Source organism: Gossypium arboreum, chromosome 1 (assembly GCF_025698485.1).
Source record: "Gossypium arboreum isolate Shixiya-1 chromosome 1, ASM2569848v2, whole genome shotgun sequence".
NCBI classification, from domain to species: Eukaryota; Viridiplantae; Streptophyta; class Magnoliopsida; order Malvales; family Malvaceae; genus Gossypium; species Gossypium arboreum.
The window spans coordinates 23,659,671-23,687,339 of NC_069070.1; the positions used below are offsets into that span (position 1 = coordinate 23,659,671).

The 27,669-nt window shown below is 36.2% G+C and overlaps 4 protein-coding genes across 7 annotated transcripts; 1 reads left to right on the plus strand and 3 right to left on the minus strand.

The window, feature by feature from the left end:
* Window positions 1-12,079: 12,079 nt before the first annotated feature.
* Window positions 12,080-14,596, plus strand: LOC108483403 (protein-L-isoaspartate O-methyltransferase 1-like). 3 transcript variants are annotated; one of them, XM_017786777.2, is made up of 5 exons: window positions 12,090-12,234; window positions 12,690-12,893; window positions 13,070-13,340; window positions 13,773-13,937; window positions 14,121-14,596. In XM_017786777.2, exons 1-5 carry the CDS (start codon window positions 12,229-12,231, stop codon window positions 14,369-14,371), a joined length of 897 nt encoding a protein of 298 aa, XP_017642266.1. In that variant the 5' UTR covers window positions 12,090-12,228; the 3' UTR covers window positions 14,372-14,596. The 3 variants fall into 3 exon arrangements, with proteins under 3 accessions (XP_017642268.1, XP_017642266.1, XP_017642267.1); XM_017786779.2 differs by lacking the exon at window positions 12,690-12,893 and having other exon boundaries at window positions 12,080-12,234; XM_017786778.2 differs by lacking the exon at window positions 13,773-13,937.
* Window positions 14,597-14,648: 52 nt separating this feature from the next.
* LOC108483402 (28 kDa ribonucleoprotein, chloroplastic-like) lies at window positions 14,649-16,227 on the minus strand. The gene is made up of 4 exons (XM_017786776.2): window positions 15,626-16,227; window positions 15,436-15,537; window positions 14,985-15,266; window positions 14,649-14,885 (listed from the first exon to the last, which is right to left on the minus strand). Exons 1-4 carry the CDS (start codon window positions 16,133-16,135, stop codon window positions 14,820-14,822), a joined length of 960 nt encoding a protein of 319 aa, XP_017642265.1. The 5' UTR covers window positions 16,136-16,227; the 3' UTR covers window positions 14,649-14,819.
* Window positions 16,228-16,935: 708 nt separating this feature from the next.
* On the minus strand, window positions 16,936-20,506 carry LOC108483200 (probable galactinol--sucrose galactosyltransferase 2). Of its 2 annotated transcripts, XM_017786470.2 has the most exons (14): window positions 20,193-20,506; window positions 19,894-20,108; window positions 19,707-19,797; window positions 19,581-19,629; window positions 19,402-19,493; window positions 19,236-19,325; window positions 19,046-19,165; window positions 18,558-18,968; window positions 18,320-18,461; window positions 18,156-18,223; window positions 17,945-18,079; window positions 17,651-17,874; window positions 17,472-17,560; window positions 16,936-17,393 (listed from the first exon to the last, which is right to left on the minus strand). In XM_017786470.2, the coding sequence occupies exons 1-14, from the start codon at window positions 20,387-20,389 to the stop codon at window positions 17,112-17,114; spliced, it is 2,205 nt and encodes a 734-aa protein (XP_017641959.1). In that variant the 5' UTR covers window positions 20,390-20,506; the 3' UTR covers window positions 16,936-17,111. The 2 variants fall into 2 exon arrangements, with proteins under 2 accessions (XP_017641959.1, XP_052883911.1); XM_053027951.1 differs by lacking the exons at window positions 19,046-19,165; window positions 19,236-19,325 and having other exon boundaries at window positions 20,193-20,454.
* Window positions 20,507-20,913: 407 nt separating this feature from the next.
* Window positions 20,914-24,044, minus strand: LOC108483201 (cytochrome P450 71AP13-like). Its single transcript, XM_017786472.2, has 2 exons — window positions 21,710-24,044; window positions 20,914-21,634 (listed from the first exon to the last, which is right to left on the minus strand). The coding sequence occupies exons 1-2, from the start codon at window positions 22,622-22,624 to the stop codon at window positions 21,023-21,025; spliced, it is 1,527 nt and encodes a 508-aa protein (XP_017641961.1). The 5' UTR covers window positions 22,625-24,044; the 3' UTR covers window positions 20,914-21,022.
* Window positions 24,045-27,669: the final 3,625 nt, after the last annotated feature.

Here is a 27,669-nt window from a genome sequence, read left to right on the forward strand (position 1 = left end):
TTGAGAAGTTATCAAATTTGAAAATAATATGGATTAAAAACAATTTAGAGATCAAGTTAAAAATAACTAAATTCAAAAATAAAATATTACTTTTATCTCTTAAAAGTGTTCCAAAGGTATGATGTCAGGAGGTGGTGCCTTTCCATAGAAGTTTTAAATATTAAAATATAAAATAATATATATGTATTAAATGTAAATATAATTAATTACAAGACTAAAAATCATAATAAAAATCAATTACAAAGCTAGAAAAACGTTACAAAACTAACATAAAGAAAATCCTAAAACCTAACATAAAAAATCTATCAACCATTTTGTAACACTCAGTTTCTAATAAACTCAGAAAAGTTGAAATAGGTTGAGGACTAAATTGAAAGAGACCGCAAGTTAAAGGCCTCTATTCGAAGAAACAAGAAAGCTAAAAATTAGATTAGACATAGTTCAGAACCAAACCTAGTTCGGTTAGAATGGAACCAATCAGTTGCTTAGTGGGAGACATAATAATTAACCATGGACGGTTCTCATAAGGGTGGTAGTACTGCGGGAAGGGCTATAAATAGTTGGGAGATGGCTCCCAAGGATGATTTTCTTCCCGATTCTATTCCCTTTTCTCTCTTCTTCTTCATCTTCTTCAGTTGCTTTGAAGAAGAGGAGGTCATTGAAAGGTTGTCATGAAGCAGACTTCGTAAGGGTTAAGCTGGAAGGGTAGGGAAACCAACAAGCTGCTACCAGGAAAATGGAAGCTCGACGTTCAAGGAAGCTAAGCTATGGAGACAATGAGGTTTCAGGTGAGTTCTTAAAACTCCATGGACTTTATGATTTATGTTGTCTGAGTATGTCATTGTTGTATAAACATGAAGTATGATGATATGTGCATGCATTGTATGATTGGTGGAAAACCTTAAGAGGATAGGTGAAGTTAGGATGGGAAATGGGGAGTGACCTTGTTAGTTACCGCCTTGCGCTAAGTTCTGGGCCTTGTGGAGGGAACATTACGGTGTTCGAGCATCAAGGTTAGATGGTGTAAAGGAGGTAATAGGAGGAAGATTTGGGAAATGACAAGCTTGGAATGGTATTTATCGTGACAACGATATCAACTGGTCCTTTGAGGCGACATAATAATGACGGTATATGGCGTAAAACCATAGGTGAAAAACGTTATGGTAGTCTAATATGAAGTACATAGCGTAAGACCATAGATGAAAGACACTATGGCATAATGGTACACAGTATAAGGTATACGACATAAGACCATAGATGAAAGATGTTATGGCAACCAGGTATAATGAGTAAAACCATGGATGAAAGACTCCATGGCATCCACAGAGATAAAGTCCACTAGGAAAATAAACACAGATAAAGTTTGTTGGGATAATAAACACAGGGTAAGTTCGTTAGGATAAGAGAAACTAGGAAAAAAGGGTATAAGACCTTAGCTTAGCTACGACAACCCATAGAGTATGCCAAGAAGCATATGTGAAAAGTCCGTTAGGATCTCAAGAAAATGGTATATTGTCTAAGCGATAGGTATGAGACACACCGCAGGTGAGAGAAGAGTTAAAAGAAAGTGTAAGTAGTAGCAAACAAATCTTGAGGAATTCGCCAAACGTGATGAAAAATGTAAAGGTAGATGTGAAAGCTGACAAGGCATGGGCAAAGACTCGACAAAAAAATTAAAGAAAGATAGGCTACGTGAGAGCTAGCCTAATTATGGAAATGTAAGAAGGGAGGCAAACTCGTGTAGTCTTATGAGTGATGATCTGCTAGGCAATAAGTCAGTTGTTTATCACACAGGACAAGTGAGGTCCTAGGTTAGTCTTGTACAAAAGATGGATTACTGGAAGTAATCCCACCACTATTAGCAATAGGATGAAATAAGAATGGGTTCACTAGAGTGGCGAGGTCCACTGTAAGTCAGCACAATACGAAAAAGCCCATGTGTCCTTTAAGACTATGGAATATAAAGAGTAGGTCCGCTAATGACTAGTTTGAAGGTATGCCCTAAGAAATCTTGGGCGAAAAAGACGAGAAATCTATCGAAGAGCTACATGAAGGTAAACAAATGTACAACCAAGTCAGATAAAGGTCAATGAATACCACTTGTGATGGGAAAGTGTAATGAAGGAAGGATAAGAAGAAAAGATAAGATTTGCTAATTTGGTGAAGTATCTAAAATACGATCAAGTGGAGAGTTATAAGATTTGCTAATTTGGTGAAGTATCTAAAATACGATCAAGTGGAGAGTTCGACAAGAGGAAGGTCTATTAGTGAGCCAAGTAGCTCAGAAGATTGGGTGGAGTCCTCCACCCTGATAAAGAACACTCGCCTTGAACGAGTATGGAGTATTTATGTTTAGTTTATTTTACGTTTGTTACCCTCATACGATATGGTTAATTTATGATGCAACGAAGGAACTCACTAGGTTCATTCGAACTTACAAGTGGTTGGCTTATGTTCGTAGGATTTGCGAAGGTTGATCGAGGACTTCAAAGAGGGATCAGCCAGATAGTGATGAGATAAGAGATCGTAGGCAATCAAAATCATGCACATAGGGGGGTATTATTGGAGTCTTTGACTTAGGATCAATCATGGTGTTACCAGAAAACGTTTTTAGGGTCTGGGTTCTGAGTTAGCTAATCTTAAGTTAAGGAAACTTTAAGGGTCTCTTTGTATACAAATAGTTTAATTAGAAACGGAAATTTGAAGGACTAAACATTTAATGGCTTAAGGCCTTAGTTATAAGAATTATTATTGATTTTATGATTAGATGGTTTTATATTAATCTATTCTATAACAGTTAGTCAAAAATTTTAGGTTATGTTAATCCGATCTCTTTATGACGTTTTATACCCGAATTCGACAAACAAATTAGGCGTGAGATGTTACACGCTCTTACAAAGTTTTCTCCAAGTTATTTTTATTATTGCAATTAATTTTGTATTATGATTTTTCTTTGGTAATATTAATAACAATGTTTTCTTTTATATATTTATGATATTTTGAAAATTTTATTTTCATATACAAACTTACCATAAATCTATCAATCGACACCGCATTTTTAGAAGACACTCATTGAAAGTATCACTCGAGCGTGACACCTTTGGAAAACACCTCTCTGGTATGGCGTTTTTCTCTATGATGCCTCGGGGACCTAGCATTTTATCCAATTATTATAGGAACCAATCTACTTTGCTAAATGATTTATGGGTTGATCTAATTTATTAATTGATTTTCAGTTTTCATATGTATATGAAAAATTGAAAAAAATATATTGGTACATATAAAATAGAAAACTTGTTTAATTTTATATATTTTGAAAGATTTGTATTTATATATTGATAGCCTAATAAAACATATAACAACACCTGATCAATAAAGAAATAAACAGTTTTAAAAATCATCAAACAAATAAATAAATAAATAAATAAAATAATTATATATTCGAATTTGCACACTACATCAAATATAAATATGATTTTAAAATGGATTATTTTGTGAACTGACAGATTATTATTCCAAGTAACAAAAAAAAAAACTGAATTAATTTGATTAAAATTGGTTTTAGGTTTTCTACTTTAATTTTTTATTTACCTTTCACAAGTGATAAAAATTGAAGCTTTATTTTCTAAATTCTATATTGAAATTTTATATTTATTTAATAGGTGAGTATTTAGTACATTAGCCGTATATTTTTTTATTCCATAAGTAACTTTAAAATTTTGAGATATGTCTCTTTTTAAAAAATATTTTACTATACCCTTATATGAAGTCTAAAAATTCCACTAATAATGTATCAAGTAATTTTATTTATTTAATATAGAATGTTTTCTATATTAATACTCATTTGATATTAAAATCACATAATATAACCATGAGGTATGGTGTAGTGTTGCTCACCTTATCCCTTAATTATGAGGTCAAGAGCGATTCCTGCCCATAGAAATGAAGCACATTTCATGGCTGATTATTTACCTCCTTTGGAGAGCACTTTCGAAAAGAGGATTAATCACTAGTACCGACAATAAACATCTTAATTTTGACGAAAAAATTCATGTAATTTAAATCATGTTAATTAAATAAATAAGTTTACCTTAAAATTTTAATTTCATCACTTTAACTTTCAATCTTATTTTTATTTTATAATTTAAAGAAATCAAAATAAGTTAATATTCCATTTATCTTATTTTTCCTTAAAAAAATGCTCATGAACTATTTGGATCTAACGGTAAGTTAGACTTTATGAGATTAAGGCTCCGTTTGTTTCACTGGAAATGACTTCCGAAAAATGATTTTTGGAAAATGATTTACTTTTCTAGAAAAACTAATATTTTTTGGTGTTTGGAGATTAAGGCGACCTTGCTTGCCTTCAAAATCCATCATAGTACTGTTGCTAACTTAAAAAACTATGATTTCCAGAACATACACTAAATAAATACAAAATCTAACTTTAAGTACAGTCTAACAGAAAACTTACAAATTCGGGGCCAGAGACTCGGTAATTACACTATCAAAAAAATATTTAGAAAAACATTTCAAATACTTCAAATCTTTTCAAACCTTTTTGAATTTTGGAGATCCAATTTTAAAGCCCATTCCACAGTCGAGTTTTGCAACTTGGCTCTGATACCACTAAATGTAACACCCCAAACCTGGCCTAAAAGTTAGGACCAAATCTGGCATGTCACATTGAAGTGTTTTTCGAAACCATGTTCTCATTGAAAACCCTTCTTACTATTTAAAACCTCTGGCCATTTTAAAACTTGTGAAACGTTAATTCCCTTAAAACCTTACTTGCTACGGAAGCTTAATTTTAAACAATTGCGGAAATGTGATATTTTGAAAACTAATTGTTGTTTTGGAAAATCGCGTCCTACTTCTAACAAATATTAAGCATACTAAATAAACTTCCCAAATAAAAAGTTAAAAAAATAAAGAGGCCTTAATACAACCCAAATCAAAAACCAAAGTGCTTAACTAAATAAATGAAATAGAAAAACATGTGCAGTTGTGTGGTCGTCTCCGAGTCCCTCTACGACACTGATCCACCTAACGCTGTGGATTACCTGCACAGTTAATAAATAGGGTGAGTTTAGGAAAACTCAGTGTGTAATCCCCTCCTAAACTAAAACAGTTAGTAAACCGATAGAATTCAGAATCAGTCTAGGCCGGAGCCCATTACAGTAACAGAACAATGTATGTGTGGGCCAAAGCCCATTACAATTTCACTCAGGTTTCAGCCCTCATCAAAATCAATTGGGCCTAGCCCATTCTCAAAATCAGTAACAGTGCATACAGTAACGGTCTTGGCCTGAGCCTTATTCAAAACGGTGGCCTTTGGGCCTTAGCCCATATTAGCCTCAGTTGGACCGAAGCGCACATCACAATAATATCACAATAATATCATACATGCAATGCTGTGCAACCCACCCCAATATCCAACCGCTACACACCAACTCCGTCCCCCGGTACACATCATGTGGGAATTTAAATATCAACCCACCAATCTAATACACATCAATGGTAGCCCGGTTGCGGTACTACCTTCAATGCATCAAGCTGCTAATCAAATATTGGGCTTAATAGCCATCAGCGATGATAATATAATCAGTACACAGCCTTAGGTAAATATAATCGACACAGAGTCATCAATAAGTATGTTAGGCACATAGCCACAGGTAAATACGTTTGGCACACAACCATAATCAAGTTGGCATAGAGCTATATATAGGTTGGCGCAAAGCCATAATCAGAATAATTGGCTTTAAGCCATCGGTAACTGTATCATGTTAGGCACATAGCCATCAACGACGGTAATATAGTCGGCACACAGCCTCGGGTAAATATGATCGACATAGAGTCGTCAATAATCATATATTGAGCTTAAAAGCCACTGGTGAATCCACGATCATCAAGCAACCATGCGATCCTCAATTGGTGGATCCACGGTCGTCAAGCAACCATACGATCCTCAATTTCTTCCTTCATTTCATAATCCCCACCCATGTGCAACATAATATTATATGAATGCAGCAAATTTACACATGGCATACAAAATTATACAAATCACAATCACAACAGTCCAATCACAGTCATACATTCTAAGTTAAAACATAGTCAAATCAATCAAATTGTATTATCAATGAGTCATATACCCTAGAGGGGCAGAACGATCTTTTTACCTATTAGGGGTATTTTAGTCATTTCACCCTACAAGGGTGTTTTGGTAAATTTACAAACCAGTGGTATTTCTGTAATTTTACAAATCAAGGGTATTTTAGTAATTTTTCAAATTAGGGGTATTTTGGTAATTTTATAAATCTAGGGTATTTTGGTTATTTTACAAGTCGAGGGTATTTCGATAATTTTACAAATCAAAGGTATTTTGGTAATTTTACAAATCGAGGGTATTTCGATAATTTCACAAATCAGGGATATTTTGGTAATTTCACAAATTAGGGGTATTTTGGTAATTTTACAAACTAGGGGTATTTCAGTAATTCTACCCTATAGCGGCATTTCAGTAATTCTACCCTACAGATATGAGATTCACATAGTCCAATCCAATATTTACTACACAATTATACAATATATCCACTTGAGCCCATGTGCCCCTTGGGCCCACATGGCCCAAAGCAACCTAAGCTCACGAAAGCACTCATGATGGCCTCAACCATCACGTCAAAGCTCCCACACTTGCTCTGCACGCTCGTGTGGCTGCCATCGCTGTGTGACCAGCATTTCAACATTTCGACATTTGCCGTTCTACAGCTAGAGTAGTGAGAAATACACACCTGTTTATGAGAAAGCGCCGAAGTCCACGATCACCAACTTTGGCACATCCTGCATTGAGTCTTCCTCCCAACTCATCTGGTTCGCTCTATTTAAAGCCAGCTTCTCACCAATTCTCATGTTAGCTTCCCGATGTGGGATTACTTTCAACCATTAGGAAAATTTCTCATTCTTATCACCACTTCAACCACAGAGTTCCAGTCCAACTCCACCTCCTACACAGCTCAAATAGAAAAATAAATACTCCACTGCACATCCCAAGACTTGAACCCCAGACCTCACAGTTACACAACACGCCACTTTGCCACTCCACAACAGGCTCCTTTTGTGTCATATTTTTATCCCCAATTAATTACAAGGTCTAAAGGCCAAAGTCCAGGTTCTCTTAAAAAAAACCAGAATAAATTGCAAGAGCCAAGGCTTGAACCCAGGCTCCCATACAGCCTTAATGACATCCCAACCACTAGACCACATGTTTCCTTGTGTCATTTATTTAACACAGTAATTTAAAAGGCCTTCATCCAAGCATCCAGGGTTTTATTCACTTAATACCAAAATTTTTGCTAAAGCCCAGGTTTGAACCCAAGACTTTTCCAACTCCTCTCAGGACCCTTAACAACTTGAGCAGACTTTTAATTGTGTCATTTCCTTACACAATTAAATACTTATATACAACCTCCTTACGGACCCATACTCAAGGCCCAATAGTTCTAGGCCCAAATTCGAGGCATTACATAATAGTTACCATGAGATAAAATAGGATCACATTAGGAGAGCGGATATTATCCTAAAGAGACCAATGATATCCTATGAGAGTAACATACTAATGACAAGGTCATTGGACAAACATTGAGTAGTTGCTTTCATAATTGTATATCGTTGGGGAGAGCTCAGTCACGATGCTATAGTGGAATGACTTCATAACTAAATGAGTTTATAATTAATAGGCTAAAAGTTGAAACTTAATTATAAATCATTTAAGCCTCAACTACATATGTCCAATCAGTCCCTTCACTAGCTCGTTGAAACCAAAAATGAATTGCGTGTTTGAATAAAAATGAACAGAATGAATAGAAAAAAGAGAAATAGGAAACATTCAGGAATAATTATGGTTTCTCCGAAATGAAGAAATGAAATCATTTAAAAATGAATGTTGATTTCCAAAAATGGAAATGGAAATTCGCAATCCTATATAGGATTACTTAAAAAATGATGGTAGAATGAGTTTATGTTTTTAGACTATTTTGAAGCTTGAAAATGAAAATAAACCATTCGGTCATAGTAAACATATTGAGTTGTGACATATTAACAAATTTTCCCAAAATTTTAATAGGGTAAAATGTTCAAAATTTTACTGGAGTAAAATTGGGATGAGAAAATTATTTAATATGTAAATATTAAAGTTTATTTTGATAAATAGAAAAACTGAATCGGGTTGGGTCACATTACAGTGTATTGGGTCAAAAAGGCCCAGGAAATACTCATAATTGGACCCGGTGTAAGAGAGACCTAAAACCTCTCATATAACATGGAAGGGGCGGCAACTCTAGTAGAAATACAAGGATGAGTCGTTCAACCTTCTCCTACTCTAAGCAAGATGTTGTTTTTCTATTTAAAATAAACTTCTATAACTCACAAGGGTTTTACCTTCTCTTCCTATAAATAGATGGCACTGATAGATCTATTGACACAACTTTTGAGAGATTGTTATTCTACCGAAAAGTAAAGAGAATGTATTCTCAAATTATAAATATATTTATCAGAATAACAATTTTACCAGTTTTTATTATAGAATAGAGAATTTTCATTTTCACCCCAAAAGGAAAACTTTTTCTAGTTCTATGTTTTGATTCAATTAGATTGAACTCACACTCGAAAAAGTTTGTGGTATGAGAATAGCATGAAGATCATTTGGTTGAAAGCCAAAAAAATCAAGGATCCGTTTATCCAAGAACACATGTATGAATTTAGTTAAGGTTTATTGCTATAAATATCATAAACCAGGTCGATTTTCAAAATTTTAATTTTTCGCTGTGCAAGAAAATCGTTTTCAAACCGGATTTTTTCCAACACTAGACCCTTTCTTCAAATCTTCTTACTAGAACCAAAACACCTGATAGTGACTTGATAAATGGTTGATGGTAGAAGAAGATAGTCACAAACAATATCAATTTCTCAAGTGACTAAAGGCAAAGGCCTTCTCAACATAAAAGGCAATTAAGGGATCCCTTAGTAACTCTTTTTTATCAAAATATGGTGGCTCTTCAAATCACCTTACCAAATGTACACAAAACAAACATTACATTATATCATCACAAATTAGAATAGTATAAGGAGAACCACTTAGGTGGGAGTAAGAATGGCGTCAAAAAGTATGACTAAATCCTTTTTAGAGATCAAAAAGACTTAAAGGTCTTTTGGAGCTAAAGGTAGTAAGGGCTAAAAAACTCTTAGAACTTGTGCACACTAATGTTTGTGGCCCCATGAACATTAGTGACCAAAAAGAGTACAATTACAACATAATGTCAAAGATAATTGTTCGCATTTGGATATGTGTATCTAACACAACTTGAGGTAAAAATGTAATTATTTTTATCCATAAAAGTGCTTTGACATAACTATAATGGAGAATACTTATTGGGTCATTTTCTAGGACCAACCACTTAAAGAATGAGATCATATCCTAGATAATTGCATTAGAAACTCTACATCAATAGTAATGTAGCAGAGAGAAGTAATGGAACTTTGTTAGACATGGTATATAGTTTTTGCAAAATTATTCATAATGGACATTATCCTTTTGGTGATATATGCTACAAATGGCTTGTTATATTTTGAGTTTTCCCAAACTAGGTTTGCACCTAAGATTCTATAATTGTTGTGAAACAATAAAGAATCCTAACCTTAACCATTTAAGGATATTGGACTCCTAACACGCATATTGAATGATGATGCAATGAAGTTGGAGACTTGGTAAGTGTTAGGCTCGAAAATACCAATAGAGGTTGATTTGGTATTTTAAAATTCTCTACAAGATGAAGAACAACTTGGATAATTCGATTTATAGTAGTTTGACGTTAATTGCCTACATCCACTACCTTGGTGTACCTCAACCAAGGATTTTCCAATTTACTATGAGAATTGATACCTTTCAAGTAGAAGGTATAAACTTTACAACTCTATCTTTTTCCCAAGGCTTAGATATAACCTTTCCCCTTAGCTTTTATTGAAAAACTAGAACCTTTATTAGTTTTTATGGCTCAATTAAAGCCATCCAAATTTATAATTGCTGATATGAAAGAAAGTAAACAAAAAAAAACCTCTACAAAGTGTATGTTTACAAAAAATTAAGCTTTCAAATAAATGAAATGAGAGTAACAAAAATCTAACAATAAACTCTTATTGACTATTTACAAGAGAAATGAAATAATGAGAAATTGAATACTTTTCTCTTGTGTTTGATGCTTGGATATCTCCATCTTGTGTCTTGATCTATCTTTGACTTGTATTTTTTTAAGGAATGAATTTGTGAACATTTATGGTCGTTAGAGATAAATTCTTGCCGTTGAGAGCATTAAGTTTGTGCGTAAAAACTATCCTTGTAACCCAGGTCATGAAACATGGCAAGATGTCTCGAGATATGGTTGAAAAATAGTCATTATATAGTCGTTGGTTGGCTATGTCTCGAGACAAACATGCCAATGTCTCTAAACATGGAACCCATAAAGCAAAATTTTAGTTTTAAAATTTCATGTCTTGAGACATATAGTCCTATGTCTCAGGACTACGTCTTAAGACTTGACTACGAAAGTTCCTTAAGAACATTTTAAACATCTTAGAACACTTTGGTATTGACTCAAAAACATTTGGATAAATTAAAACATATTTTCACTAAATGGCTTAGAAAAATATAATATATAAAATTTATCTTAAATGCTATTATATTAAAAGCGTGGGAAATCAAAGTTAATAGACAAAAGTTATGCATATTTGTAGAATATTCAAAAAGAAAATGGGGTAAGCTATTTTATAATCCAAAGGACCAAATGGACACAGTGTCGATTTGTAAGACATTCCTTAGGAAAAGTTACATAAACAAGTTCAAGTCTCGAAACCCATTGGAAATACAATAATCCAAGAGGTTTTAGTCATGATATTATTCCAAGTGATGAACTTGAAAATGGTCAACATCATAAAAAGCTTTGGCTTAGGGGGATAGTTTCCTTAGGATAGAAGTTGTTCATGATGGTCTAGTTTATCAAATAGATGACCTAGTAAACTATGATGATACTATGCAATAATGTTGATTTCAAGTCCTTAACCACTAGCTCATCATGCAGCTTCCTGATCTTGCCTTTCAAGTTTTGAATTTCCATTTCTAGTTCCAAAACCCAAGCCTCAAGATAACAAGCCTTTTGCACGCTTGAGGAATTACCGATATTAGCTTATGGATTATTATAGTCCCAGAACCTAAGCCGTATTATTTTAAGGTGGATTATTTTTACTAACAAGTAATAAGAGTGTCAGTTCATGGATTCCTTAAAACTAAAATCGATTTAGTCCTATGCATTTTAAGTGGTTAGCCAATCTTTTTCACACTACCATCTTCATCTCCTCGCTAAACTAATTGGTAGTTATTTAAGCTCGATCTAATTTGAAATATGAGTGTAAAATTTTATTTAAATTAGTTCATAATTGTAAATGTTAGGTTGAATTTATCTAGATTCCCTTGTATTATTTTTTAAAAAAGTTACTATTTTTTAATATTTAGTAATTATATATAAGTATACTATCATTATATTTTTATTTTATTAAAAATTTTATATTTGCATTATAACATAATATACTTAACTTCTATATATAAATAACATAATACATAAAAGAAAAGAAAAGAAAAATAACATATTATATACTTAAAAATCGAACAGATTAGGCGAATTTGGGCTTTGAATATTAAAATTAGAGTCTAATTCATATTTTAAAAGAGCCTAATTTTTTTAAAACTTATTTTTCTACCCTAATATTAACCTTCTAAATTTTAACTCAACTTTCCAACTTAAAAAGTTAATCCGAACAATTCTTACCAAACAAGCCCACAAAAATGTATCATTGGTAGAAAAGGGCATGGAATTAAACCAAGAACAATTTCATAAACAACTAAAGGCCCGGAAATTTGCTATCATCATTGATCCATGGAAGAATTATCAATTACAAAAGTAAGCCCAAGAGAGTATCGTCAGTGTTGGGCCAACCAGATGAGTCAGCTCCGAGTGAGCAAAGCTAGCAAGCCATATTATACTAATGGAAACTGACCCTAGTACCTTCTTTCTTCATCCACGCTCTGCTGCTTCTTCATTTTATTCGATTCTTCCTTTATTAATCAATCTTTTAGCTCCCTAACTTCAATTTTCTTCTTAGGATAACCCCTTGTTTTTCAGGATGGAGGTGCCTTACTCTTTCCTTTTTCTTCCCTCTCTCTCGCTTCACTTTTATGCTTAATAACAGTTTTGGTTTCTGGGTTTTGTTTTCCTTCTGATTACGGGGAAATGGTGTTTTTTTTCCTCTCTTTTTTTGTTTATTACTTTGGTTTTGAGTTTGGGTTTTCAAAAAATGATACTATTGTCTTGGTTGATCATCAAAAATAGAAAAGGAATAATTTAGGGACGGTTTCTGAGAATTTCTAGGGTGATCATTAATGATAGCTTGAAGAACTAGCTTTTGTTATATATATATAGAATTGTTTGAATTGTTGAATATTTTTTGGACTTTTACTAACATAATAGGTTCAATTAGTGTAATTTTGATTGTTATTTTTGTGAACTTGCCAGAAGGTGGGAATTTTATGTTGTGGATGTAATTATTGGTGCAAAAGACATCATTTGAGGTAGTTCCTGGTACAGGGTCCGGTATGTCAAGTAGCCTGGGGATGCTATGTTCTATTGGCTATTTCCATTGGGGCCCATTGTGCCATGTCTAGTGATAATTTAGCATGTCCATCGACTTCGGACCTGCGAACTCAGCCCGTGGCTGCCCTTGATAAGGAGGGCATTGGACCTGCGATGACGTCTATACCAATGATTGCTTGTTCAACTTCTCTGTCTGAGGTTCCTCTGTTATTTTGTGGCTTGCCTTGAAAATAAAATTAGTTATGGCCATAGGCATTTTCAGTGGTTGATTCGTGTAGCATTCAGTGGCTTTATTTCAGTATTTCTGTTTCCTTTTGTTGTTTTTCGGTTCAATGGTGACTTTGTGCTAAACATTTTTGGTAATGATTTGTTAGCACCACTCGGGTGGAAGTGGGACCAACAAGAACAAACAAATGGTGGAGCAGTTGCAGCGATATGGAGTGATTTCATCAAAGAAGGTTGTTGAAGTAATGGAGACTATTGATAGAGCATTATTTGTACCTGATGGGACCCCAGCTTATGTCGATAGTCCAATGGCAATAGGTTACAATGCCACCATTTCTGCACCTCATATGCATGCTACCTGCCTTCAGTTATTGGAGGAAAATTTGCAGCCCGGCATGCATGCGTTAGACGTTGGTTCAGGTCTCTTTTCACTCCATTATGTCGTATCTGTGCTTTTTCAGATTCTTTCATATATACTACTCTCTTGAAATGGTGGAATATCAAATGTGCTGCACTTATTCTCTTGATGTTAATCTCACTTTGTCAATGGTCATTGAGAAACAGTCGACCATACTAGTTGATGGCTGCATCCAATCATCCTGCATTTAGGAAATGTTTTTAGTGAAACCATCAAAATCCAATCTCAAGTGTTTACGACCCTATGGTAGTGGCGGGAAAACGAAAGGTTTTTTGAAGACACTAGTGTTATAAACTTCAAGTGTCCGAAGGCTTTTTGGATCATTATCATAACACTTTTTGCATAATTTAGTCATTGATAGCAGTCTAATATTTTTATTTTCCTTTTTTTGTGGAAAGGCTTATTTTAGTTTTCATCATGCATTTGTTCTGTAGGAACGGGGTACTTGACTGCTTGTTTTGCAACAATGGTTGGACCACAGGGTCGTGCTATTGGTGTGGAACATATTCCTGAATTGGTTGCTTCTTCTATAAAAAATATTGAAAAAAGTGCTGCGGCTTCGCTATTGAAAGGAGGTTCTCTTTCAGTGCATGCTGGCGGTATGTACTTATCAGAACTTGATATATTGAAACAGAATTTGCTCTAAACTATAAACCAAATTCAACAGGAATGAAAATGAGTTAGTTGTCTGAGTTGAACTTTTCATAAAGAACTAATATATTGAGAGACAATGTTTCCATGAATGTTTGTGATTGATGGTTTGATCATGTACATTGTCATAGATGGCCGAGAAGGTTGGCCGGAACATGCACCCTATGATGCTATACATGTTGGAGCAGCAGCACCAGAAATACCTCAGCCCCTTATTGATCAATTGAAGCCCGGCGGTAGAATGGTGATCCCTGTAGGAAAAATATTCCAAGATTTGCAAGTGGTGGACAAGAATTTGGATGGTTCGGTTAGCATTAGAAGCGAGACTGCTGTTCGATACGTACCTTTGACCAGTCGCGATGCACAGTTGAAGGGTTATTGAGCTCAGGTAAGTACCTTATTTTCAGGTGGTTCCTGTTATTGAATCCAGTATTGTACGGAATATCGGAGTTTTTTTTTTTTTCGGACTTGCACCGTTGTATAAATGGCATGCTTTTCATATGTTTGAACTTGGAACATAATGAAAATGCTTCCTGGAAGCAATCCATGGCACAGTGAAAGATGATTATATGAATCTGTTTTGGTTTTTCTTTCTGTTTTCCAACAATATTATGCATTTTTCATATCATTGTTGTAGATGATAGTTTAGTTGAAACAAGTTTCTTCCAAATGATGACCAACTCTCTGGATAAAAATATTCCATACAAATATTTTGCAAAACTTCAGAACTGTTAATAAAATGAAAAGAAATAGAAATAGAAATAGGAAAGGGCAAATATGAAATAAAAAACCAACAGCAACATATAGTCTTAATCTATAATCATTTCAGCTCAAAAGGGGCTTCGCCTTGGTTTTTGCTCTGCAACATTTACTCTTAGAGCTCTTCCATCCAGACTCTGCAACAAAACACATGAAAAAAGTTTATAAATCAAAAATCTTGGTTACTTACATCAGATACTGATATATGATTAATGTATCTGTCCATCGAGACATACCTGTCCATCGAGAGCAGCAATGGCATCATTCAGTTCAGTCTCTGAGGACATAGTCACAAAACCGAAACCACGCGAACGGCCAGTCTCCCTGTCATAGACTACACGAGCCTCCAATACTTTACCATGTTCACCGAAAATTTGTTCCAATCGAGCATTATCCACACCCCATGGAAGGTTACCCGCATAGACTCTAAAAGCTTGTTCATAAACACGAGGGGATTGGTCGATACCTGATCCTCTAGGAGAGGCCTTATTTACGGTCAAGAGCCTTCCATTGAGATCCTGTTTAAAAGCAAGAATGACTAAGCACAAGCGCCTAATACAAACTTAATAGCACAATAATGCACAATTGAGATCATTATATGCCAAGCATCTCATACTTTTGCCAAACAATCTGGAATGACATAGAAAGCGATTAAGTAGGAAATTTTGAGCAAAAGAAAAGGCTTACATAACCATTAAATGTTTCAGCAGCCTTCTCAGCTTCCTCTGCTGAACTCATAGTTATGAAGCCAAACCCACGGCTTTGCTCAGTATCCCTATTGTAAATAACCTGCAAACCTAGAAAACAAACAAAATTTCAACCCCAAAAACACGAATTTCAACCAGTTTTTCAAAGCAGAAAACTTGGGTCATTTAACCTCAGCAATTTCTACAGTTCCAGCTTTCTCAAAAAGCATAGCCAAGCTTTGACTATCAACATCATAAGGCAGATTCCCAACAAACAATTTAGCTTCCTCAGAAGGTTCGGAAGCATCCTCGTCTTCTGAACCACTACCAGCGACCTCACCTTGAGGTTCCCAATCAGACAAACTTGCTTCAGCCCCATCACTCTCCTCATTTTCCCATGTTGATTCCCCTCCTTCACTTTCAGTTCCTTGGTCATCAATGGTTAGGGTGGTGTCGTTTTCCTCCTCTTGTTGAGCCCAATCTGACGTCTGGGCCAAAAAGGCAACGAGGGAAGGGAAATGGGTTTTTGTTTTGAGGGAGGAAAAGGTTGGCTGAGTGGAGGAAGATAAGAAGACAAGGTTGATGGGCTTTGAAGGAAGTGAGAGAAGAGATGGAAGCTTGGAAGAAGTGGTGAAGAGTGAAGGCAAAGAAACAAGGCAAGTTGAGTCAACCAGAGACACAGGTCTCATTACAGTAGACATATTTGTTGTTGGAGAATTGTGAAGGAGAGTAAAGGGGGGGTTAAGAAGAGCAGAGGAGCCTGAAAGGATAAGAGGAGGCAGACAGGAGAGGGGACGAGGAGGTTTATACCAAAAAAGATAATTTCTTTAAAAAGAGGCCAATATATGCCTCTTGTGCGTATAATACATTAAATTGAATCACATCCAACAACAAAATAAAAAAAATTCAATATTAGAAGATCAAAGGTAAATCTTTTATTTAAATGTTAAAGCCATGCCCCTACTTGTCCCAGCCTATATTCCCATAAAAGAGTGAAAGTAAACATAAAGGTTTTCTGTATTTTTGGAAAGTAAACATAAAGGTTTTCTGTATTTTTGGACTCAGTAATTATTTTATTTTAAAATTTTATATAAAACATATTTAAGAATCATAAGATTATAATTACACAAGTATTTCAAAGGAAATTCTTAAATGTTAAATTTTTTAAGGGATAGGATTTGTTTTTTATTATTTTGATTTTTTATGAAGTGTTTAAATAGTAATATGGATTAACTAAATTTTTTAAAATTACTAAAATAATATATTACCAAAAATACACTAAATTTAAATTATAAAATTGAGAAACAAGAAACTTGAGATGTCCAAAGAATGTTACTTTGATTGAGAACCAAATTGTGGTCTGCTGTTATGCCTTTTTTGTTTTTCCAAGATTAAAAAAAAAATCCATTGTTATTATATTAGATGAGTTTAAATAGTACTAAGAATGCTAAGGAAACTTCAATTTCTTCCATTACCACACATTTCATCAATAATACCTCACTTCAACACCAACACCAACATATGTATATATATATATATATAACACTAATATTTCATTGCCTTGTTAAGGAAAACAGAAAGCAAAGCTTACATAATAATAGGGAAAACTTCATGCACTGTAAAATCTAACTAAACCCACATTTTCTTTTCATTCAAAATCCCCCATACAACCTCGTCTCAATAAAAAAAAACCATTTCTCTTGAGCTGTACTCACCTTCAACCTTCACTGTCACTAGTCCATCTATGGGATTGTATATGAACTCCTCATCTTTCTCGTTCATGCTGCAACATTTTGGTTTCTTATTCGAATATGCTCCGAACCGTCCACACCCTCGGATTCTCACCTTTATCTTACATTCTGATGATTTGTTTTCGGAGTCCATAGCTTCAACTGCACCTCCTGAATTGTACATGTCGAGTAATCCGATAGGAGCAAACCGAAGATCCTCGCTGAATGCCTGTTTGGATTCATACTTCATTATTTTAACTACTTTGCTTATGCTTTAAAAAAAAAAAAGCTATGGAGAAGTACTGACCCTGATAGGAGAAACAGTAAAGACTTCACATTTCAAATGTTCTAAGGCCACTTGAAATTTTGCATCTTTTGACATTGTCTTCAGGGAACCTACAGTATATAGATTCACATTTCAAGCACTTTCTGGAGAATCCAAAGTCAGAACCCGAAGACCGACAAACATGAAACAAAAGGATTTACCTGAAAGGCATGCATATACTGCACAATGTCCTCTCCAATTCTCACCTGCAACCTCTTCAAGTGCATCAACATCTCCAGCACTGACAATCCCTGAGATTGGTGTTCCTGAGCCGGGAGCGGGCATATATATACTACCTTTAATGGGAGGCCATATTCCAGCTCTTTGGCAGTTAAAAACACCTATAACCCCTGATAACTTGTTCAAGTTCCAAATCTTCAATAGGCTGCAAAAATGTCATCAGACAAGATATACTTAAAGAATACAAGCATGATTCTTTGCTTTAAGTGTTTAACCTTTTTCCATCTGTGACCGGGTCATTGAATAAACAGTCCCGAGTAGGTCGACCGGCATATCGAGCTCTAAGGATAGAGCCATCAGGCAACACTAGCTTCTTAATAATGTCGAAATCGTGACTACCTGGCTTGTCACTGAAGGAATGAAAATCCCAACATTAAGACACATATAGCGATGTACAAGAACTTGCATTTAGAACTAGGGGCACACCTTACATATACTGCAGAACCACTCAAGGCTCTCGCTGCACCATGGAACTCTGCGGTAATATGATCGCTCTGAAATGGAAAAAAAAAATCCCATGTGGAATATGCATGGATAGTTCATGGTTGTGTATATGTGAAAGGTGTTCATGCATATGCTTAAGAACCTACATAAAACATGTCCCAATCTGGTACAATGATCTCTCCTATAAGAAGAGAGTTAAAAGCAGCAGCAGCAACATGTAATGTCTGAAATGTTGGTTCATTTGGCATGAAATCTTCAGTTGCTCTAGCTGCAGCAGCCTTCTTTGTACTGACAGTATCCGAAAATGTTATTGTAAAAAATTGAAGATACCCTTTTCCTTTTTGCCAAATCATAACAAAAGTTGCATAATAATTTTGGGCAAACCTGTATAAGAAGTCAGTATTCAGACTCATGGAGCAGATTAAGTTGTTGGATTTGAAAGTTTCGGTAACAGAATCCTCAAGGGCTCCCAGGTATTGTCTAGTCAGTGAAACTCGACCACCGTAGCCAGCACCGAGGAGCTCCAAGACACCCTGAACATCCACCTTGACACCGTCAACACCACAACTTGCTTGGTAGCTATGAAAATCGTTGTAAAAATCACGGATTTTGGAGGGATCAATTAGCCCGATTCCCTTTTCCTGTATATTGTCCAGGGTTGAACATACAACATGGGTCAGATTACCAGGGGACTGAACAACAGGTTGAATTTTGGGGTTGTATTTTTTCATCACTTCAGATTCTGGAAGAACCCCTCCCCAGTAACCAGCCATAGCATGCCAAATGTATACATATCTGCAATTGTTACTGCTATGATTAATAAGAACAATCTATACTTCTATAGCTTCTGATAGAGAAAAAAAAAAACTCACTTCAATCCATATTTCTGCTTGATAGTTTTGATAAAATCTCTGAGATTTTTTCCTGATTTATCCAACTTTGAGCCCTTGAATTTTGCATTTTCCTCAAGATTAATTAATCTTGACAATTCCCTTCAATCAAACAGATGGAATGACTAAAGCTACTAATGCAAGAGTGAACTTATTGAATTAATTGTCTTACCCTGTTGGGTTCTCTTCATAGCTGGGAAAGATATTTTGCCAGCCTTCATCAATGATTAAAAGTTTTGGAGGACAACCTCCCTTTGAGAAACTACAGATAAAACCCTAAATCAATATTATGAACGAAGAAATTGAAGCCAAATTGAAGTACCGAGAATAATATTTACTTTTCGAGTCCATCTTTGATTCCTTCAGGATCTACATTACAATAAAAAGCATCCCAGGTGTTCCATCCAAACCAATCTATATGTTCTGGCTTCTGTAATAAAAAAAAAACACAGATTTTCAACCATGGAAGTTGTCTAACAAGAACATACATGGAAAACATGGATTCTTGGTTCTTTACCTGCTTATTATTGATATGCTTGAACGTACCCTTATGCTTCTCCAATATCCTACAAGCAATTCAAACTTCATATTCGATAAAACGCGCTTGTAATTTAAATCCCTGATCCTATGCTCACCAACATACTTGATAGAATTCCTTATGAGGTTAAACGGGTTGTTCCCCGAATTTACGAAAACTGGCTCTTTAATCTTGGTGGTTTGAACATCAGGATCTCCTGAAACAATGGATAATCAACAGAAGAACTAAGAAAACAGAAGTAGCTTGTATTGAACTACAAGAAAACATAGATGAAAATGGGGGGCAAATCGACCGCTCTCAATGCAAAACTCTAGTTCATTGTCTGGTGTCCCTTGCAAACTTGTACGAAACTGACCATCCAACACAGGTAGTATCAAGACATAGAACTTGTTCTCAACTTCCAGGAGAAGCATTTGAGTTTCTGCCGGAATGTCTCCGCCCGATGTTCCGAAGCATGGTATCATCCACCAGATTTTGAACCTGAAGAGACACACCAATCTGTGCTCCCTGCAGTATCCATATATACACTCACCAAAATGTAAGATAAACCCGAAGTTTAACTCAATTAAATTGCACAGTTATTGTACATACTGGAGGGTTCCGAGATTGAACACATGACGAGAACTTGAACTGGTTGCATTAGCTCCAACGAAAACCGAACCGTCGTTAACCGGTGTAACCGTGATGTTAGCTGGAACGTTAGTTAAAACAGCCGCTCCTCGAACCATGAACGTACCACCTTTAACACCTGGTTTAACACTAATCATAATATCTTCGTTACTTCCCATGTTTTTCTTTTCTTTTGACTGAAATGCTGAGATTTTTGCAGATACTGCAGGATTCAGCAATGGAAGCCGTCCATTATATAGTGTCTCAGGATGAGACGAGATAGGAAGATGAATACAAGGAAACCGCACCGAACAAAGCGAGAAATTTGAAAATCTGACTGAGATTGTTGGATTTATGAGCCATGAACTCCAACTATAAAAATATAGTGATGGATAAAACGTGTCACATTGGTTCTAAGCCAAAGCGGATGGCAATGGAGCTATACGTGGCTGAAAACCAACTGAATTGGAGCTCATGTGCAGTTGTGGTGCATGAGTTTTAATCCAATACAATAATTTTAGCTTAAATTGTATCATTTCTTAATCTGATTTATTTTTTAAAACTAAAAAAAGTTGTTTATATTTAATATTAATATGTTTTTATATTATGCTTGTTTCGATTAATTTTTGTTTTCTTGTGAATTTAGCGGTGTGGGGTTATTACGGTGCAAAAGCATGTGAATTTAGGGAAGGATCCCAACTCATTATATAAACACATTCATTTATTTGTATATATTTGTAAGATATTTGTAAGGTTGTTTATTTCATGTCTAGTACAAGATAAGTTGCATGACATTGGAGGGATGGTCTGCCCTAAGGGAAAAGCGGTTTAGCAATAACCATGAGAGGAGCAATCTTATGCATTGTGATGCCAAAGTTCTCTGTAAGATCCAAATCTTTAGCTTCAGTACCTGATTGAAGCTCCCAATCAAAGCTATGAAGCAGCTGAGCCAGTGCCAACTCAACACTCACTGTGCCAAATGTAATAGCAGGACAGCTTCTTCGACCAGCTCCAAAGGGTATCAACTCGAAATTTTGCCCCTTGAAGTCAATTGAACTATGTACGAACCTTTCTGGTGCAAAACATTCTGGATTTTCCCATGATTCTGGATCTCTTCCTATTGCCCATACATTGACGAAAATCCGTGTTTTGGTCGGAATATCGAACCGGTCGATCGTAACGTCTTCCATGGATTCTCTAGGGAGTAAGACCGGTGCCGGAGGATGTAATCGCCAGGTCTCTTTGATGACAGCTTTCATGTAATCAAGGTGAGGCAGATCAGTTTCTAAGACGACTCTTCTATCCCCTACAACTTTCCGGATTTCGGCTTGAGCTTTTTCGAGTACTTTCGGATTCATGATAAGTTCTGTCATTGCCCAATCAAGAGTTATGAATGTCGTATCGGTTCCAGCAGCAAACATGTCCTGCAAAACCAATAATACAACATACTCATATCAGGCATATTCTCGTATTGGGTTCGTCAAACAAAAGGTACTTACCAACATGATGGCCTTAACATTGTCCATGGTGAGGTTGATGTCATTAGATTCAATTTTCTGTATGTCCAGCAAAACATCCAACAAGTCCTTACTATGTTCCTCTTTATGTCTGTCCGGATCAAGGTGTTCGGCTATCACCTCGTCGAAGAACCGATCGAAGCGTTGGAACGTGCTCTGGAGTTTCGATTTCAAACCCGTTAAGCAATGGATGAACTCCATGGAAGGGAAGAAATCTCCGATACTAAATCCTCCAAGCAACTCTTGATACTCTTCAAGCATCTTTTGGAATCCATGGCGATCATAGTCTCTACCATGTGAGAAACCTCTTCCCAAAGCAACTCGACAAAGATTATCGTTGGCGTAGAAACCCAACAACTTGCTTAGATTTACAGTAGCAGGATAAGAAGATTCTGAAACTCTACGAACCAATCGAGCAACCTCTTCTTCCCTGACAAAGCTAAATGATTGAACTCGTTTAGCACTCAACAGTTCAAGGATGCAGAGTTTCCGAACATGTCTCCAATAAGCACCGTAAGGGGCGAAGGCAATATCAGTGCAATCATAGAACAAAAGTTTAGCCGAGAAGATGGGTGGGCGATTGGAAAGTGCGAGGTCGTGAGTTTTCATCACTTGTTTGGCCAGTTTAGCTGATGAAACCACCATGGTGGGGATCTGACCCAGCTGTAAGTAAATTACTGGGCCGAACTTGTTGGACAGGCGACGGAGTGAGAGATGAGGCATGGTACCGAGCTGGTGGAGGTTGCCGATGATGGGTAACTTGGGAGGGCATGGTGGAAGATTGGGTTTTGTTTTGGTGGAGTTTTGGTTGAAAAGAAGTTTAAGGAGAAGGAGGGTTGAGGCAAAGAGCAAGAAGGGACTGGAGCTCAGTTGCAGCAGCCATTGAAGAGAAGCCATTGGAGTTGCTTCGGTCACAGTTGAAAGTCTATATACCTACGAACTTTATCTCTTCCTATTGCCATGCTATCGTACAAAGTTGGTGGAGGGATAAGGTATGGGGATTAAACCGTGGACTAATAATCAAATATTGATGTTTATGGCTCAAAATTATACATCAAAAAATATATATATATGTATATATATGGTATAAAATTAGGTTTTCAATCACGAATTATTTGGTTTTGATAACAGTATCGAATTTTCTAATGAGATAATATTAGGTTTTCAATAATCAGTCAGAAGCCGATGATACATTATCAAATTTCGTAAAGAATATTGGATTTGCTATAAATTAAAAAAAAAAGCCCTAAACTACTGAACAAGTCCTCTAATAATCTATACGCACCTTTGCAGCAAATTAGTATACATCCATTCGGCATTCTGGACAAATATCTCTGTTCAGTGAGGAAATCAAAATAAAGAAAATATGGGAATCAAAAGTATTTATACCTTAAGCTTCAAACTTTCATTCTATTTAGCAATTTTTTTTTTTTTTGCAACAAAACTGATATTCCATTAAAAACACAGCCCGAGGTGATAAAGTCCAAATATAGAAAAGAAAGAAACTTAAACGACAAAACTTAAAACAGAACAAAAGCACACAGAAAACCAAAACCACGGTAAAAAAACAATAAAACCAACCAAAGACTCAAACGCCTAAGAAAACCATCCACGAAATAAAACCACCCGCACCAAAATCGAAAGGCCAACATAAATATCAGACGAAATGACAGCCTTTAACCACACAGATTATTCTCAAAAATCGGACAAAAGAGTAAAAACTTCTTTGAAAACCCACCCATGGAAAATCTACAGCAAGTTCTCTTTCTTCAAAGAATGCCTAAAACCTCTTAACCTCTCTGAACCCAGGCTTCCCAGTCTTTCTCCATAACTTTTCAAACCGATTCTAGAGGTTCGTGAAACCAAAAGCTTTCAATCTGTCGTCGATAGACTTTCCAAAACCAAAGTGTGCACTGCACTATTAACTGTCCTTGGCACAAACAAGTACGAAACATTCTCAAACTGTTGCCTAAGAACTCGAATATTATTAATGATGGGTCTCAAGATCGATCTATCCTCCTCCTCAGAGTTCAGTTTCTTAATAGTAATCAGAGAGTCACCTTCTAACAGAATCCTCTTCCACCCCAACTCAGCCACAAAAAATATGGCCCTCTCACACGCTCTCGCTTCCGCAACCACCGCGTCCACCACATCGCCAGAAGGGTAAGTACACGCACCCATAAACTGCCCTTCATTATTTCTTGCAAGAACTGCTGCAAAAGAGAATCCAGATTCTTTTAAGAAAGACGCGTCAAAATTTAGTTTAATCATCCCACTATCAGGGGGACGCCAAAGTTGATGCCGCATAGGAATAGGAAAAGACTTCAGATCAGTATGGCTAGAAAGTAAATCCTGGCAATACCCTCGAATAATACAAGGTCTTGCTTTGAGTACTTAATTCCTTCATATATCAGTTTATTTCTTCTATACCAATGGGACCATAAGGAAATAATAAGAATCTGTCTCATGCTTTTATCCGCCTCCATAAACTTTTTGATGAAATTATCTTTGCCATACGAGCTGAAATCAATCCGATCAAAGCTGACCTTGAGGGAGACCCATAACTGCTGCAAAGCTCCACACTTCCATAAGAGATTATCAGAATCCTCCGGGATTTCTTTACAGAGAGGGCAAGCCACATCTGCTGAAAGACGCCTGTGGAAAAGGTTAACAAAATGTGGTACATAGTTATTAAGGAGTCTCCAGGCATGGATTTTAATTTTAGTCGGGATCTGTGACTCCCAAAGAAGTTTGTAGAAATCTTTGTATTTGCTATCATTGTAACCAATATAGCTAATGGTCTTTAGTTGATCTGTAATCAAAACCCTGTACCCGCTCTTCACTGAGAAAATCCCAGAGGCTTCAAATTTCCAGACCAATAAGTCCTGAGTTCTTCAACAACCAAGAGGAATTGAAAAAATTCGCCTTGATTGGTCTTCATCGAACAGACTTTGAATTACCTCCTTTTACCAGGTACTAGCCTCGGCATCGATCAACTGGTTCACAGTAGTCCATGAGATATTAATAGTTTGCACTGATAACCTATTGTTGTCATGACCAAGCAACCAAGGGTCATTCCAGATATTCACACTGTTGCCATTTCCAATTCACCAGACCAGCCCATCAACAATCAATTCCCGAGCACTACAGATGCTCCTCCAAGTAAAAGAAGAGTAAGTACCCACTTTAGCTGAGAAAATGTCTGTGAAAGGAAAATAACGGGCTTTTAAAACCTTCGACAAAAGACAATCGGGCTTAGAAAAGATGCGCCATAATGCGTTCCAATTGCTCCAATGAATCCCTTTTGCCAATTTGTTGTTATACCACTAAAATTTGTTAAGAAGGCCCTCTAACTTATGGCAAAAGAGTTTAGGTAAAGCGAAACACTGCATAACATAGACTGGAATAGCTTGTAAGATCGATTTGATAAAAACTTCCTTACCCCCATAGATAGATAGCGTAGACTCCACCCTTTAATTCTTTTCCGAAAGCGGCCCACAAAATAAGTAAAATCCCACTTCTTCTTCCTACCAATCATCATGGGAAGCCCTAAATAATTCTCTGGATTTGTGGCCACTCGGACACCCAGAATTCCAATCACTAACTCCCTAATCCTTGGTTCCACATTGGCTCCAAAATAAATAAGAGATTTATCAAAATTTACCCGCTGTCCTGAAGCCTGTTCATATTCCGTTATAAGCTACTTCATTATATTGGCTCCCTCTGCCGATGCCTCTCCAAACAGAATGCAGTCATCTGCAAAAAAACAGATGGTTAATTAACAACCTTTCTTGTCCTATAAGAGCTCCCTGCAACAACTTTTCTGGCTTAGCATTTTGGAGTAACGTAGAAAACCCCTCAGCGCAGAACAAAAACAGGTATGGATTTAAAGGGTCCCCTTGCCTCAATCCTCTCAAAGAAGAGAACCATTTGCCAAGTTCCCCATTCATCCTCACCGAATAAGAAACTAAGTAAACACACCTCATAATGAGAACAACCCAATCAGGATGAAAACCCAATCAACTCATCATACCAGCCAAAAAATCCCACTCGACGCGGTCATATGCTTTACTCATGTAAAGTTTAAACGCAAAATTTCCTTTTCGACCTATTTTCTTCATTTTGAGAGAATGTAAAACCTCATAGGCAATAAGCACATTATGTCTCCCTTGAACAAAAGCCTCTTGGGATTCACTAACACACACCTCTAATAAAGGACTCATTTGATCAACCAGAACTTTTGCAATAATTCTATAGATGACGTTACAGAGGCTTTTGGGTCTAAATTGAGTAAGGTTTTTTGGTTTCTCCACTTTTGGAATTAAAACAATACAGGATTTATTAATTTCCTCCATCCCTATCTCCCCTTTTAAAATTCATAAACAATTCTGAGATACTTCAGGACCAACTATGTGCCAATAATTTTGGAAAAAGATTGTTGAAAACCCGTCAATACCTGGAGCTTTTAAAGGCAGCATAGACTTGACAGCATGCATGATATCTTCTTCCGTAAACGGCTTTAGTAACTATTCATTCATATCATTTGAAATTCGCTTATCAACCAATCCTAACAAACGAACGTCATCCCCTGGGCTTGAAGTCGTAAATAAATGCTCAAAATACCTCGAAGCATGCTAAAGCATTTCCTCATTCATTGAGACACGACTCCCATCTTCACGTTCCAACCCCGAAATCTTATTACGATAAAACCGCTGAACAGCAACTTTATGAAAGAAACTGGTATATCGGTTACTGTGTTTCAGCCAATATGCCCGGGCTCGTTGTTCTTAAAAAATCTCCTCATTGTCCATATCCAAATTAAGACCAAGTTAGACCTCCATAATTTCCACTAAGACCTTATCGGAAGGGTCCATACCATAAAGCTCTTGAAGTCGTTCCTCCATTTTCGACAGCGAGAACCTTTCTTCTTTACTTTTTAACCTACTTCAATGTTGAAACTGCTGTCCCATGAGCCGAAGTTTGTCAGGGATACTTCCATCAAAACTATTCCAATTCGAACGTACCACCTCTTTGAAATTCTGTTCTAAACACCACTTAGCCTTAAAACGAAAAATTCTAGGCCTAGACTGTTGACCTTCATGATCACAACCATGAGTGTCTAAGAGGATCAGACAATGATCCAAGAAAGAGTGACTTAAATGCTCCAACTAGTAACAAGGAAAAAGAGACATCCAATCAAGCGACACAATGCCTCTGTCTAGACGTTCTCAAATGTTCGTCGATAAAAACCTCCCATACTCCCACGTTAACCATCTGCCAACGAACCCTACATCATTGAGCCCACAAACATCCAACACATCTCAAAACTCGGACATTCGGCGATCTGATCTAAGCCTACCACACTTTTTTCGTAAGAGTTCATGATTTCATTAAAATCCCGACTACAAAACTAAAGAAGCTTATAGTCAGTGCCCAACCTCCGAAGCAACTCCCAAGACTGGCTTTGATTCCTTTCCTCAGAATTCCCATAAAACCAGGTAAGATGCCAAGCCTCTCCACACTCCGTATCCTGCACCTCCACATCAATGTGAAAAGAAGAATAACTTTTAAGCCGAACAAGCTCATTTCCTTTCCAACCAAGAGATAAACCCCCTTTAGAATCAATCGCATCAAAACCACACTTCAAACGTACTTTTTCCATCCGCTTTGAACTTAATTTTGTCTCCATAAGAAACAAAATTCGAGGATTAATGGCTCGAAGTTTATTTTTGAGCCTACTAACCGTCCATGGTCTCCCCAAACCATGAACGTTCCAACTTAAGACCTTCATTGCGGCCGGCTGCTTTGCCCTGCAGAGCTAGCCAATAAAACATTAGAAGTTAATATGTTTTCTTTTTACATTTTTAATAATTTTTTTAATGTACTAATCAACTATTAAATAATGTATTAATTAACTATTAATACTATATTTATAGAAATTT

Coding starts and splice junctions, on each gene's coding strand:
- LOC108483403 (XM_017786777.2), top strand. Junction 12,894..13,069: donor GTTCAACTTCTCTGTCTGAG/GTTCCTCTGTTA, acceptor ATGATTTGTTAG/CACCACTCGGGTGGAAGTGG. Junction 13,341..13,772: donor TGCGTTAGACGTTGGTTCAG/GTCTCTTTTCAC, acceptor TTTGTTCTGTAG/GAACGGGGTACTTGACTGCT.
- LOC108483200 (XM_017786470.2), bottom strand. CDS start 20,389: ATGGGAAGTAACGAAGATATTATGATTAGTGTTAAACCAGGTGTTAAA. Junction 19,798..19,893: donor AGAGTTTTGCATTGAGAGCG/GTCGATTTGCCC, acceptor CCATTGTTTCAG/GAGATCCTGATGTTCAAACC. Junction 18,462..18,557: donor AATACTGACTTCTTATACAG/GTTTGCCCAAAA, acceptor GGATACTGTCAG/TACAAAGAAGGCTGCTGCAG.
- LOC108483402 (XM_017786776.2), bottom strand. CDS start 16,135: ATGTCTACTGTAATGAGACCTGTGTCTCTGGTTGACTCAACTTGCCTT. Junction 15,538..15,625: donor GAACTGTAGAAATTGCTGAG/GTTAAATGACCC, acceptor CTAGGTTTGCAG/GTTATTTACAATAGGGATAC. Junction 14,886..14,984: donor TTGCTGCTCTCGATGGACAG/GTATGTCTCGAT, acceptor GTTTTGTTGCAG/AGTCTGGATGGAAGAGCTCT.
- LOC108483201 (XM_017786472.2), bottom strand. CDS start 22,624: ATGGCTTCTCTTCAATGGCTGCTGCAACTGAGCTCCAGTCCCTTCTTG. Junction 21,635..21,709: donor ATGTTAAGGCCATCATGTTG/GTAAGTACCTTT, acceptor TTGGTTTTGCAG/GACATGTTTGCTGCTGGAAC.